This window comes from Exophiala spinifera (assembly GCF_000836115.1).
Source record: "Exophiala spinifera strain CBS 89968 unplaced genomic scaffold supercont1.7, whole genome shotgun sequence".
NCBI lineage: Eukaryota > Fungi > Ascomycota > Eurotiomycetes > Chaetothyriales > Herpotrichiellaceae > Exophiala > Exophiala spinifera.
Window position 1 is genome coordinate 812,215 of NW_015622519.1, and position 12,608 is coordinate 824,822.

At 51.9% G+C, this 12,608-nt stretch overlaps 5 protein-coding genes across 5 annotated transcripts; 4 read left to right on the top strand and 1 right to left on the bottom strand.

The window, feature by feature from the left end:
• Positions 1-564: 564 nt before the first annotated feature.
• Positions 565-3,014, top strand: PV08_09273 (uncharacterized protein; the record flags this gene model as incomplete). Its single annotated transcript, XM_016383592.1, has 6 exons — positions 565-1,077; positions 1,127-1,966; positions 2,018-2,327; positions 2,378-2,618; positions 2,669-2,873; positions 2,925-3,014. 6 exons carry the CDS (start codon positions 565-567, stop codon positions 3,012-3,014), a joined length of 2,199 nt encoding a protein of 732 aa, XP_016232215.1.
• A 1,267-nt stretch (positions 3,015-4,281) lies between these two features.
• On the top strand, positions 4,282-6,018 carry PV08_09274 (uncharacterized protein; the record flags this gene model as incomplete). The annotated part of the gene is made up of 2 exons (XM_016383593.1): positions 4,282-4,467; positions 4,516-6,018. The coding sequence occupies 2 exons, from the start codon at positions 4,282-4,284 to the stop codon at positions 6,016-6,018; spliced, it is 1,689 nt and encodes a 562-aa protein (XP_016232216.1).
• Positions 6,019-6,503: 485 nt separating this feature from the next.
• Positions 6,504-8,636, bottom strand: PV08_09275 (uncharacterized protein; the record flags this gene model as incomplete). Its single annotated transcript, XM_016383594.1, has 1 exon — positions 6,504-8,636. One exon carries the CDS (start codon positions 8,634-8,636, stop codon positions 6,504-6,506), a length of 2,133 nt encoding a protein of 710 aa, XP_016232217.1.
• A 572-nt stretch (positions 8,637-9,208) lies between these two features.
• PV08_09276 (uncharacterized protein) lies at positions 9,209-10,173 on the top strand (the record flags this gene model as incomplete). The annotated part of the gene is made up of 4 exons (XM_016383595.1): positions 9,209-9,481; positions 9,611-9,872; positions 9,924-10,052; positions 10,103-10,173. The coding sequence occupies 4 exons, from the start codon at positions 9,209-9,211 to the stop codon at positions 10,171-10,173; spliced, it is 735 nt and encodes a 244-aa protein (XP_016232218.1).
• Positions 10,174-10,845: 672 nt separating this feature from the next.
• PV08_09277 (uncharacterized protein) lies at positions 10,846-11,898 on the top strand (the record flags this gene model as incomplete). The annotated part of the gene is made up of 5 exons (XM_016383596.1): positions 10,846-10,854; positions 10,905-10,945; positions 11,087-11,244; positions 11,303-11,737; positions 11,798-11,898. 5 exons carry the CDS (start codon positions 10,846-10,848, stop codon positions 11,896-11,898), a joined length of 744 nt encoding a protein of 247 aa, XP_016232219.1.
• Between the last annotated feature and the right edge of the window lie 710 nt (positions 11,899-12,608).

Genomic DNA, 12,608 nt, shown 5'->3' on the forward strand with positions numbered 1-12,608 from the left:
ATGACGATGTTACTACTGCAGAATGATGAGAAGAATTCACTTTCATGACATAGCCACAAATGACCTGCTGCTTGTTTCCATGCTGGGAGAGAAGCACTTCGACAGTCCTACCGAACTTGTCAGCTTTCTGCGGAGATGCGGCTAGTTCAGATGCTTTTGTCAGATCGACCATTGTCAGTGGTCACCCTCACAGACCTGCCTGGCAGAGCAAGGCTGTGTTTCAGCCTCGTTTGCTTTCAAGCTTAGCTGCTTGACCCCTGCTTCGGCTCGGTTTGGGACGTGGATGGTGCCCGCGTTCCCCGTGTCAGACTTGGCGCCACTGGACGTCCAGGCGCGAAATCCACCTCGAATTTCATCCAGTGCCGCAGTGTCGTGCGCAGTCTAACTCATCAGTTGGAGGTCTCTCACAAGTTCAAACAAGGCCGATTGCACCTGCGTCCACCCGCTGACTTACCTGTGCCTGCCCTTTGTGTGACTTTTTATCCTTGAGTGCCGCCTCTGCTTCATGCTTCCTTCTCCCCTTAGCTACTTACGTATCTTCTTACGTCTCCCTTAGCGCTCACAATGTCAGGTATGCATCGAACTCCGGTCCCTCTTCTCATCTCACACCTCCCTCCAGTTCAGAAGTTCGACCAATGGGTCAACAAGCATGTCGAGCTTTGTCCTTTGAACATGCTCAAGGATGCCGTTATTGGTGTCGACGCCTCATACTATCTTGACCTGCGGATCAATAACGAAGTCGAACCACTCAAGCACGCCCTCGGCGGTCTCCCATTCACTCTCAAGAAAGCCATAGAAGACGATATTTCTTTACTCCGTCAGCATGGTGTCACACTCGTCTTCGTCTTCGATGGTCTCGACTATGTGAACAAGAGTGCCCCCGACTCCCAATCAGGAGAAAGCAGAAGAGCTCAGGAAGAGGCATGGCATGAATATCTGAGTGGTAACAGCAAGGGAACTGTCTCGCATTTCTGCAAGGCGAAGTACCAGATCGACGTCATGACACGAATGCTGCAGAAGATACTGGTGGAAAATAAGATCGAGTTCATGGTTGCACCTTATAGCGCAACAGCACAAGTGAGCTCAACACTCTCTCAAAGAGGATGTGAATGTTGACATGCACCAGCTGGCCTATCTTCTCAAACTCGACGATCAGTACATTGATGCTGTCATGGGCAACACGGAGTGCTTCCTCTTCGGCATCGACAGAGTCGTCACAGATATCAACATTAACAAATCGGCTCTCACCCTCATTAACAAGGCCACGTGTGAAGACTTGCTCAAGGTCAACGGTGATATGCTTCGCGATGCTCAGCTCCTGCTCGGAACTTCTTTCACGCCGACCTTCCCGATCCTAGAGGCGATGGCCGGCACAAAATCTACCAGCATTGTGGATGCAATCGCCTTACTGAATGGAGCTGGAAAGTCTGTGATCCAGCTCTGCAACTTTCACCGTGACCACCCGCAAGTCCAGGCTCTCTCCTATGCGGATAGGTATAAGAAAGCCATCATGACCATCAGGCACCATGTTATCATGGAGAAGAACGGCGTTGTCGCTCCCCAAAATTTCGACGAGGCACCAGGAGATGTTCACGAATTCGTCGGACAAAGACTACCCGAAGAGCTGTTTTTCTATATCTCCAAAGGCTTGCTTGGGCCACAGATACCTAATTGGCTGACATCTGGTGAGATTGTGCTGAGCCTAGCCGGGGGATCCTTAGATTCAGAACCTTATCGCAGACTGATGATTCAGCAACTCAATGCATACCGGACTGAAGCTCTGAAGATCCTGGCAGAGTCTCTCCACTACTATTATCAGTCCAGAGTCATCAAAGTCGAACTATGGATCCCCCAGGACACTAGCGGCTTAACAATCGAGCTCAGGAATACCCCAGCTATGAAAGCCAAGCTGGCAGAATGGAAAGTGCGCGGACCTGCACTTGATAAGGTACTATCCAAGGTCAGCGTGAGTCTATCAGACATCGTGGTATGCAATGTCAGCGACTGATCAAGCCAGGGCTCACATTTTTTCCTGCCGTGCCTCGAGGCCCTGCATGATGCGCAATTCGCGGAGAACACGATTGTTAAGAACAAGTTAGAATATCCGGCGTTTCGCTCTTCGAATGAGGTCCTGGTTAACACGGTCTTCCGCTTTCTCCATGTTCGTGGATATGTTGACGACAAGCACAACCTTACTACCTGGGGCAAAGTTTTGGAGACCGCATTAGCAGTCTCTGACGATGAGAGCACCATCATTGGAGTCGAAATGCTCAGATTGGGTCTTTTTACATCAAACTTTGCCACTGGTACACCCCCCTCTAAAACAGGTTCGTTCCAAGTCATCGTCTCAAGCAAGACTGTACTAAGTGAGGTTCAGACAAGGACTATGAAAAGAAAACGTTCTCCAACCTGATCTCAAAAACTGCCTGCTTGGGTAGAATCCGGCATAAAGCTATGGGATTTGTGGGACCTCTCGATAGAGAAAAACTCACCTTTGCCTGGAAGGTAACTGCAGTGCGCACAACCCTGAGGGATCTCCTAGAGACCATTATGACCAGCATGTTCCTCAACGGAGAAGTAGAAAGGGAACGTTCAGATTGGACAGAGCTCAGCCAGAAGTACGGATTCCCGCTTTTGGCGCCAAAGATAACACTGACCTCTCGAGCAGGCTACCTTTCATTGACGATCATGGCTCTGGACTCGGCATAGCTGTCAAGACGTACCTTGATGCTTTTGAGGATGACCAGGAGATCACAGACGCACTTAAGAAGACAATCAAACAACAGGAGGGCAAGTACAACTGGTTCCACCAATTAAAGAGCGGAGGGGGCTTGACCAAGAGTCTCGATCAAGCCTGGAGAATTTGGGATGCCGTGAGTTGAATCACGTACGACGTTGCTGTGGTCCTTGCTAATTCCAAGCAGATCTATGCGGCCAGCCAGGTTCCTGGCGTCGAGGTCAAGGAGGCCAAAGTCTTCTCGGAGGCAAACCAGTGGCTCGCCATCCGTCGTTAGACCAGCTCCTACGTGCATTGGCAAGCACTCCTACCTCTTGACCCGCGATACTATCGAGGTCTATTCTTCAGAGAGCATCAAAGCCAGCCTTACAGCCCCTCTCGCCTCTCTGCTGAGCACAGTTTTCGCTACAGATACTGGATTTGGGGTGTAGGAAGCTTTGGTGCTAACAGCGGAAACATTCGAATACACCACATATTCTGCGTGTTCTGCGAGAGATTAGCATCATGACGGCAGAGTTGAACGACGCTTTCTACAAACAAAAGACTTGGCTCCCATGTCGTCAAATTATACCAGAGAACCCTAGTCTATGATTTGATCATGGATGGACCTCTTCCTTCGATATGCTCGGCAGGATTCAGAGCTGCCTTCATCCCGAGTCCGAATTTCTTCTCACGGCCCTTGATCAACCTCGTATCTAAAGGATCTGTGCCATCCGTCTTTCGGTGGAAAGCAAGGCTCTGGCCGTGGCCGTGCTCGACTTTTTGGACACCTTGTTCGACTTTACTCTACACAATCTGTCTCTACGATTACTACCTGGCTCGGGCTGATGATTGCTATCACAATCGGAATGCAATGTATGCCATCAGGCATTCACCAACGAGAACTACATACGAAAGAGCCTCCCTACAATTCTGTGGCTCTGGATGCTTCATAGCTATAAGAGGATGAGCAAGACGTGTAACAAGTGTGGCCCTTGGAGGATCTGCACCATCCAGATTAGAGAAGGATAAACATGCGTTGCCTGAGGTGATAGTGGCCTTGCTTGAGCATATCCTATCCAAGATTCATCTTGAAGTATTCTCCTCTAGCTGCAAGCCAGGCTTGAACAACGCGAAAGCATTCAGTAGTGGGATTGCATCCGTACAGGGTGCTCGTACGGGGGACCAGGGCCTTGTGCTCCGTAATCTGCCTGAAACGAGCCAGAGGTCCGTGCTTCAAGGTGCCTGTCGGCTATCTCTACTAAGAAATAAGTACCTATTGTAGTAACTTGAGCTTATCCGTACTACCTGGCGGTACACGAGAAAGTCAACTGCCTGGTCTTTATCTATCCGATGGTTTTTTGGCGCCTCTCTTATTCCTAATGCGTTTCTGCATGGCCCTGATCTGCTCTCGAGGTTAGAGTTGTGCAAGCCAGTCTTTGTCATCGAAGACCCGTACGACCCTACACCTCTCCAATGGGAAATGAGGCAGAGGGGGAATGCACAACAAGCCTTCGCATCAACACCACACACAACTAGTTTTGGACACGCGAGAGCAGATCGAGATGGACGATAGGGACGTTAGGAGGGATTCCTCGCGGCAAAGACTACTTGATGCTGATGAGTCCCCGTATGACACGAACCCGGGCGCAAGGCGGGCAGGGATGGCCGGGTTGGCCAGGCACACGCTCGGCCTCATGCTCCTTTTGCTCGTGGTATTTCTATGGACATTGTCGAACTTTTTGGGAAGTGTGAGTTGTCATGTGCCCTTCCTGACGGGTGTGCTGCATATGGCGCAGATTTTCTGTATTGAAGATACTAACGAGGATCGCAAAACGTGGCAGAGCATATTCGCAGACAAGACCTATGCGAAGCCGTTTTTCCTCACATATCTCAACACGAGCATGTTCATGCTGGCCATGATCCCAACGCTCGTACGGATCGGTTACAGACGGCAACGAGACCATGGGGACTTATACACGAGGCTGCGCACGGCGCTGTCCGAGGGAAGAAGAGGGGCATACAGACGGCTACCGAACGGAGACGATGGAGCCGTAGATCCCGAGGGATCTGGAAGAAGAGAAGAAGAAGGGGAAGAAGACGTGGCTTTTCTCGCTCCAGACCCGGAGACTTCATCATCATCGTCGCCGTCGTCGTCGTCACGGTCCGACGACCTGGGATTGGGGAGGAGGCAACTGGAACGGGAACACGAAGCCGAAGCTGACGAGAAGGAGGGCGCGAAACACCTCGCCATCGCTCCGACGGCTCGACTCGCACTCACCTTCTGCATCCTGTGGTTTGGGGCGAACTACTTCGCGATGGCATGTCTGCAGCACACGACGGTGGCGTCGACCACCATCTTGACTTCGACGTCGAGCATTTGGACCCTGTTGATCGGCGCCTCCACCGGCACCGAAAAGTTCACCTGGCGCAAACTCCTGGGCGTGCTCGGCTCGGTCGTCGGCATCATCCTCATATCTCACGTCGATCTGTCCGGCACGAGCCCGGAGGTCGGCGTCGACGGCGGATCGCCTTCGCCTACTCGCCGTGCCATCGACGTGTTCCCTGACAAGTCGGCCAGCGAGATGATGCTCGGGAACGCCATGGCTCTCTTGTCGGCCGTCATCTACGGCATGTACACCATCACGCTCAAGAAGACGACGGTCAAGGCGCTGCCGCGGTCCCTGAACATGCCGCTGTTCTTTGGCCTCGTGGGCCTGTGGAACATTGTGCTGCTGTGGCCGTTGTTCCCCATCCTGCACTTCAGCGGGCTCGAGCGATTCGCCCTCCCGCCGACGCGGCACGTCTGGACCATCCTGCTCGTCAACAGCATGAGCAGCCTCTTCAGCGACATCTGCTGGGCCTATGCCATGGTCCTGACCAGCCCGCTGGTCGTGACCGTCGGCCTGAGCCTCACCATCCCGCTGAGCCTGGTGGGCGAAATGGTTCTGCAGGGCCGGTACGAGGGCATCACGTACTGGGTCGGCGCGGCCATCGTGGTCGGGAGCTTCGTCTTTGTCGACCACGAAGAGCGCGAGGAGGAGCAGGAGGAAGAGCGGGATCAGCGGCTGCTTCCCAGCGCCGGCGGCCAAGTGATGCACCTACACCCCGAGGGAGATGAGGCTGCTACTGCTGCCGCCGCTGCGATTCTAGCGCGTGACAACCACGGGGGTGCATCACACACAGAGCTGGCAAAGACCATGGTGGCGGGACAGCCGGCCAAAGTTGCCGAAGGATCCAACCTGCCGTCGAATTCTGCTCTACCGTCTGGCGCTGGGCCATCCCACCCGAAACGGAAATAGAACCCCTGAACCCGACTACGTTCAGGTGGAGGTCTACGCCGTGATTATGTCTCGAACGAACAACGACGACGACGACGACGACGACGACGAACGAACGAACGAACGATTTTTAGGATGGCAATTCCGATTAGGCGCGGATCAAGCCAATTTCATGGGACCATTGCATTCTCCCGACATGCACGAGTATGGCGGGTGGTCCTGATTCTCGGCAGGCAACATATAGTAAAGCCATAGAAATGATACCCAAGTCTTCTTAGTTTTGAACATCATACATGCACAGGCAAGATCATCATCTCATTCAAGTGCCAAATAAGGGGAGCGCCTCGCATTTCCTGTTTGCAGACTATCGTCTAGGGTCTGAATTGTCGCCTGTACCTTCTGCTTTGCCTTGCGCCGCATAATACTTCCATCGTCACACCGTGGGCTCATCCGTCATTTGCGTAGTCTTAAATCTTCGATTCAGTTCTTTATGGAGAATATAATGCTCAAGACCATTCTCGTACCCAAGACTCAGGAGACCCGTCCTGGCTCAACCCCAAGTCCTGCATCGGAGGCATACCGTCTCTCCAGGGACTCTCTTCACCGGATCCAGATAAATCTGTTCCGTCTGGCAATCGCACCCTAGGAAACCCATCTTTCTGCCAGACGTATTCTTCTTCATCGACATTAAGATGCTGAAAGGCGCCAGGCATCGACTGCGTCTGATCATCATGCTCATCGTGGCTTTTCGGAACGACCCACAAGTTCCGGATTTCGTGAGCCTTCTCGTCGTCTTTAAGGACCAGCGCACCACTATGCCAACCTGCAGCCGCAACGGCAATTGGGAAGTATGCTCCGAGGCTCACATAGTCCCCCGAAGCCTGCTTTCTGGCCTTGTCTTCGGATGTAGCAGGCGATGATCGCGAGACAGGGCCATCTTCCCAATGTCGACCCTCTTGTTCCACCCATTCACTGAAAGCGGCCCGCGCCTTCGCATCTAGGATGTGAGCGATGGGCTGGGGGCTCTCATTTGACGTCGGGTCCTCTGGTCGCTCTTGGGATCTTAGCGCGACCGATTCATGTTGCGACTTTTCTTCAAGCCACTTGAGCCAATCTTTACGTTCTGGTTCGAACCACAGTTGACGGCCTGTAAGATATGCTGTTGGGATGAGACACGCATCTGCCCGAAGACCAGGTTGTTTGCGGAAGAGACCACGGAAACTTGCGCCTTCTTGAAGGTTTCCTAGGCCTAAAGAGCCGCATTGTTGTGAATCCGTTCCGTATGAAGTGATCTTCCCGTTGGCATGCAGAGCATGGTAGTGATAGTCGCCGTAAGCAAGACCAATGACACCTGTGTGTTGTAGTGCCGGAATGTCTCGAGGCTTTGAGGCTAGAAGACTTGTCAGGGTGGACCAATCTCCCGACTCGATGAGACCGGCCTGGTTGGCAGCAGCTTCCGCACATCGTTTCAGGTATTCAACATCCCCCGACACGACTTCGCCTGAGGCAGTAAAGACACCAAACCTCTGGAACTGGCCTTGAATGTCCTTAAGTTCGCGTTCAGGCCCGCTAAACCCAGGGACTTCAAAAGGAGTCCTCGTGGGCGCATCTTGCTCGGGGCTTTCAACATGCATATCACATGCATAAATCCTAGAGTCGCTCGTGATCCACACCACGAAATCCGTCAATAGAATGTGTTTTATAACTTCAACAGGGCCATTGTTTGTCCTTTTTCGAGCCGTGCCTGGAATCAGTTTTACCTTCACATGAACGCTGTCCTCCATCTCGTCTCTTTGATTGTTTCGTACAGGGTCCCAAAATATAATCCCAACCTCAGGCACGTAAGCTGAGCTTTCTCCCCAACCAGCAGACACCCTGACAGGTTTGCCGCCAAAATCTCTCCCACTCGTTGGAAATACTTTTAAACCCTTAGCATTAATCCGATCCCATGAGAGAATTTCTCCATCGTCGGTCAAAGCAAGTATGTGTCGCCTCCCCGACGAAAACTGGCGTACTGCCGAGGTACTTTGCGTGAGATACTCCAACGGCGTGAAGTCATTCGTAGCATGGCCGACAGGTATGCCGTTCAGGGAGTCGATGATTCCAACGGTGTAGAGTCTGCCCTTTGAGGAGAGGATGGTAGTCGACCAGCCTCCGCATTGGAGGTCGGCAATGACTCCCACTTCATCGGGAATATGAGTTTCCGTTGGCCAGCTTGATGAGGTTCTATGGAAGCTCTGACGTGGAACGGGTCGCGGAAGTTGACGAGGGAAGGGGCGATGAGGACCTCGAATGACGGTTCGGGGTGGGTTCGGCCCCAACAGAGGAGGGCGAGGGTGAGGGTTAGGAAGAGCTCGTCCGAGACCCAAGTTACCTTTCACTCCTTGACCCCATGTATAGAGTTGGGTCTGGGTTTTTAAACGCTTGTAGAGCCAATACCAGCGAGGGCCGTCGGCAGCAAGCAAGGGACTGATTGGAAGACGAAAAGTGTTGGATGTTTGAGTCCGCCAATATAGTGAGTCTTGTCGATATTCTGAGTAGATTGCCTTGGATACCTGAGAGAAAGCGAGGTAGTCCTTAGGCGCGAGATGAGACACAATAAGAGAAAGGACGTCTTGCGGTAGATCGGAGAGGAGCATCTTGGGCAACAAACGAGCACGAGAGGAAGAAGTATTTTATTTTCTCAAGTACGAACAAAGCAGAGCATTGCCAACAGTGCCCTGAGTTGGATATCTTGGTTTGGATGTTGCCTATTGCCCGGCGCCCGCGCTGACACTGAGCGAGGCGACGGTGACGGTGTCTGGCCAGAAAGGGTAGAAGTGATGTCAGAGGCAAAATAGCAGGCACGAGTCGACAGGAGACAGACGCAGCCACCCAGCACTTCTCTTGGCGCCGGCTCCCAGAGGTGGCGCTGATAGTTTTTGGGCTGCAGCCAATTCGTATCAATCGACAGAGCGCGAAAGCACACACCATCATTACACACAATCTGATCACTCTTCCCCCGGTCAGCGCTCGCCGTGGAAACATTTACAAAGGTGGGGTCCAACCAACAAATAACACTTCAATTACACCATTCATCTGAATTCTTTGATTTCGACTGACAACAGTCTCAACAGCCTACTGCTTCTCTCTTCCCCATCAGACCTGCGTCCAGATTCTTCTCTCGACTATCTCTGAATCAGTCAGTGCCATCGACTGTCTACCCGCAATCATGTCGGACGCAGCCGAAGTCAAGCCAACTCCGTCCGCAGACCAGACTGCATCCTCTGAACCAAGATTGGCTGAAGATGAAACCAAATTAGTCCAGAATCCATTAGGTGATCCCTCCACTGAGGCTCCCGCCGGCGAAGACAAGTCATCCTCAGTGACTGAGACTGCCGCCAATGCTGCCAGCAATGCTGCCAGCACGGCCTCTGCCGCGGCCTCTGGGGTCAAGGACTCTGTTTTCTCCATGTTTGGCGGCGGTGCAAAGAAAGAGCGCAAGGTCGAGGAGGAAGATGGAGGAAAGGATGAGCCGAGCGGCAGTTCCAAGGCAAAGAAAGAAGATGACGACGAGGCAAGGCCCTTCCGACATGAATTCACAAAGCATCCCTTGATTGACACGTGCATATAGGACAAGGCCGAGGAAGAAGAAGCTGATGTCGAGTTCGAGCCCGTCGTTCGCCTTACGGAAAAGATTGATACAAAGACCAATGAGGAGTCGGAGGAGCAAACCTTCAAGATGCGTGCTAAGCTCTTCAAGTTTGACCGCGACTCCAGAGAATGGAAGGAGCGGGGCACTGGTGATGTTAGACTACTGAAGCACAAGGAGAATGGCAAGACAAGATTGGTTATGCGCCGTGACAAGACTCTCAAGGTCTGCGCTAACCACTATGGTAAGCTACACTGGGATGGCCAACCTCCAGAAGCATTGCTAACTTTGCCAGTCACCCCTGACATGAAGCTCTCTCCCAATGTCGGCAGTGATCGCAGTTGGGTCTGGAATGTTGCTGCAGATGTCAGTGAAGGCGAACCTGAGGCCCAGACCTTGGCTATCCGTTTCGGCAATAGCGAGAGTAAGGACCTGTTCATGTCTGTGTTCCGGGTAGTACTAATCTTGCTACAGATGCCAACCTCTTCAAGGAGGCTTTCATCAAGGCTCAGCAGGACAACGAGGCGCTGTTCCAGAAGTCATGAAATTTTTGCATCTGAGCGATCACGGAATGCTATGTTTGTTGATATCATGATATTCTGCATGCGAACCTGGACCATCCAACAATGAGAGTGCAAAGACGAAGGCGAGTGCGACTTTTTACGAAGGAACAGGGACGAAGATGAGCGTTGATAACCCGATGAAACCCCAAACCCCCAGCTTCCAGGCTTAGATAGATGGAAGCGCGCCCCCCCAACCCAGCAATAAATCTTTGTGGACAAGACTTTTTGTACCCTTCTGGTGGCCGCCCTTCAGGTTCCTGACGCTTTACCAAATCTAGTAAAGAACTCTTTGCTTGATGCTAGAACGTGCTTTTAGTGATTCGGCTGAGTTGCCCTTCCTGACCCCGCATAAGGTCGTTCAGCCCTGCGTCTCTCCATGCGCCATGGTCCTTCGCGCAAATCATTCATCACCAGACACGAACCATCCGACTGCACCTGCTGTCTCCTCGCGCCGACCAAACCTCATATTTTTTTCCTTCCTTCCTTTCGACAATTTCCCTGAGGGCTTTCTGCGCTATCCTTGTCTATTGTCACAGATTTTCTGTTTCTGCGGGTCATTCAGTCTCTGAACCTCGCGCCTAGGCTTTGGCGCGTCGACGGATCTCATTCTGCAACCAAGTCCTTTCTCCGCGTCTCTATTTACTCTCGACCAATATGCCTGACGTGAGTCTGATATAAACAAGTCATCAAATAGGAAACTAATGCAGTCGCAGGTCAAGCGATCTGTGAAGATCATCACCGAGCAGAAAATCATGTACGTCAAGCCACCTATGCGCAACTCATACCTGCCTTTCTTCTCATACTGTTCATTATATTTATAGCAAGTTGTTCTGCAAGATACACAAGATCTTCACCGATAGGAACAATATGAGTATGAGACTGATGGCTATTATAGTCCTGGAGCAGACAGTGGTGTGGCGGGGTTTCCTCTGCGCCATTGGACAATGAGAATTGTGCTGCTTCATGCAGACACAAAGCAAGAGATCGACGCAGACATCTTCGAATCTGTCACCTATGTGCTTCATGAGTCTTTCGGTGATAAGGCGAGACAAAGTATGTTCACGATGACTTCTATGGCCATTTCTGCATCATGTCGCTAACAGACGGCCAGCCCTGAAGAAGCCTCCGTTCCGTGTCTCCGAGGATGGATGGGGTGAATTTGAGCTCATGATTGAGATGAAGGATCTCGGCGGCAAGACTCACAATATCGTCCATGATCTGAACTTTGCCAATCCTCGCTACGAGACGAAGCAAATTATCACCTTTAAAAATCCCAAGGGTGCGCTTCTTGATGCACTTCGCAACTCTGGGCCGATTCCCGGGGAGGCCGCCACGAATGGAACCGATGCTAGTAGCAAGAAGCGGAGTAGTGAAGTTGGTGCTACTGGCACTCAGAAGAAAAAGAAGGGCGGCGATGGCAAAGCCGTTGACATGGACAAGCTGGCCGATGGCTTGCAGAGACTTGGTGAGGATGATCTTCTCCAGGTCGTACAGATGGTGCACGACAACAAGACCGAGGACTCTTGGATGCGTAACGATGTTGAACGTATGTGCCTGCCACCACCTCAACCTACCTGCCTGATTACTGACCTTTCGCTGCGTGTAGAGGGAGAATTCCACGTCGACCTCTATACTCTTCCCGAGAATCTTATCAAGATGCTATGGGACTTCACCACCGAGAAGAATGCGATCTCGACATCTGCATAGAAGGCAGTTCCGGCCAAGCTAAAGGTCACACGGAAATCCCTTCGAATACCCATTCCACGGGTCTTGGTCGACTGATGATTACATTGACGACGCTGGAGCTGGGTTGTAACAACAGATTATCAACGCCGCCGCATCACTCCTTTATTCAACCTGTGTCTATAGTCGCAGAACGGCCACCTCCGCTTATCTGTGCCATCTAAAGTGGTTGTTCCTCGACCGACTTCTCGCCCTTGAACGCTGGTTGGGTGGTAGATTGCTTCCCGCACAAGCCGTTGCGCGTTTCTTTCAACGTTCTATGATGATGCCAGAATATTTGCTAGCTGAGGAGGATAAAGTTTTATTGCAGCTTCCGAGGGTATAGGACCCGGCGTCAACCATTACCGACAATGTGCGTGATTGCCCATGGTCAGAGGCCTCTAGTGGGTACAGGACAGGTGCGGTGAATGCCATGGCCACGACGTCGAGAGTCGACAGCCTGACGTGGACGGCCTTACTTCTTTGTGCGCTTGGGTCTGAAGATGCATTTCAGAAGGCGAAATGAAGATCAGACGACACGATGCACCGTATCAAAAGTAGAGCAGAGGCATTCGTTTCATTCGGTCAGTAAGCAAAATTTTCTGCAGTCCTGCTTCCGCTTGGCGGGATGCCGTATGCGTTAAGTCACTACGACACAGATAGAACACGTAACAACCAAGTATTAATGATATCGC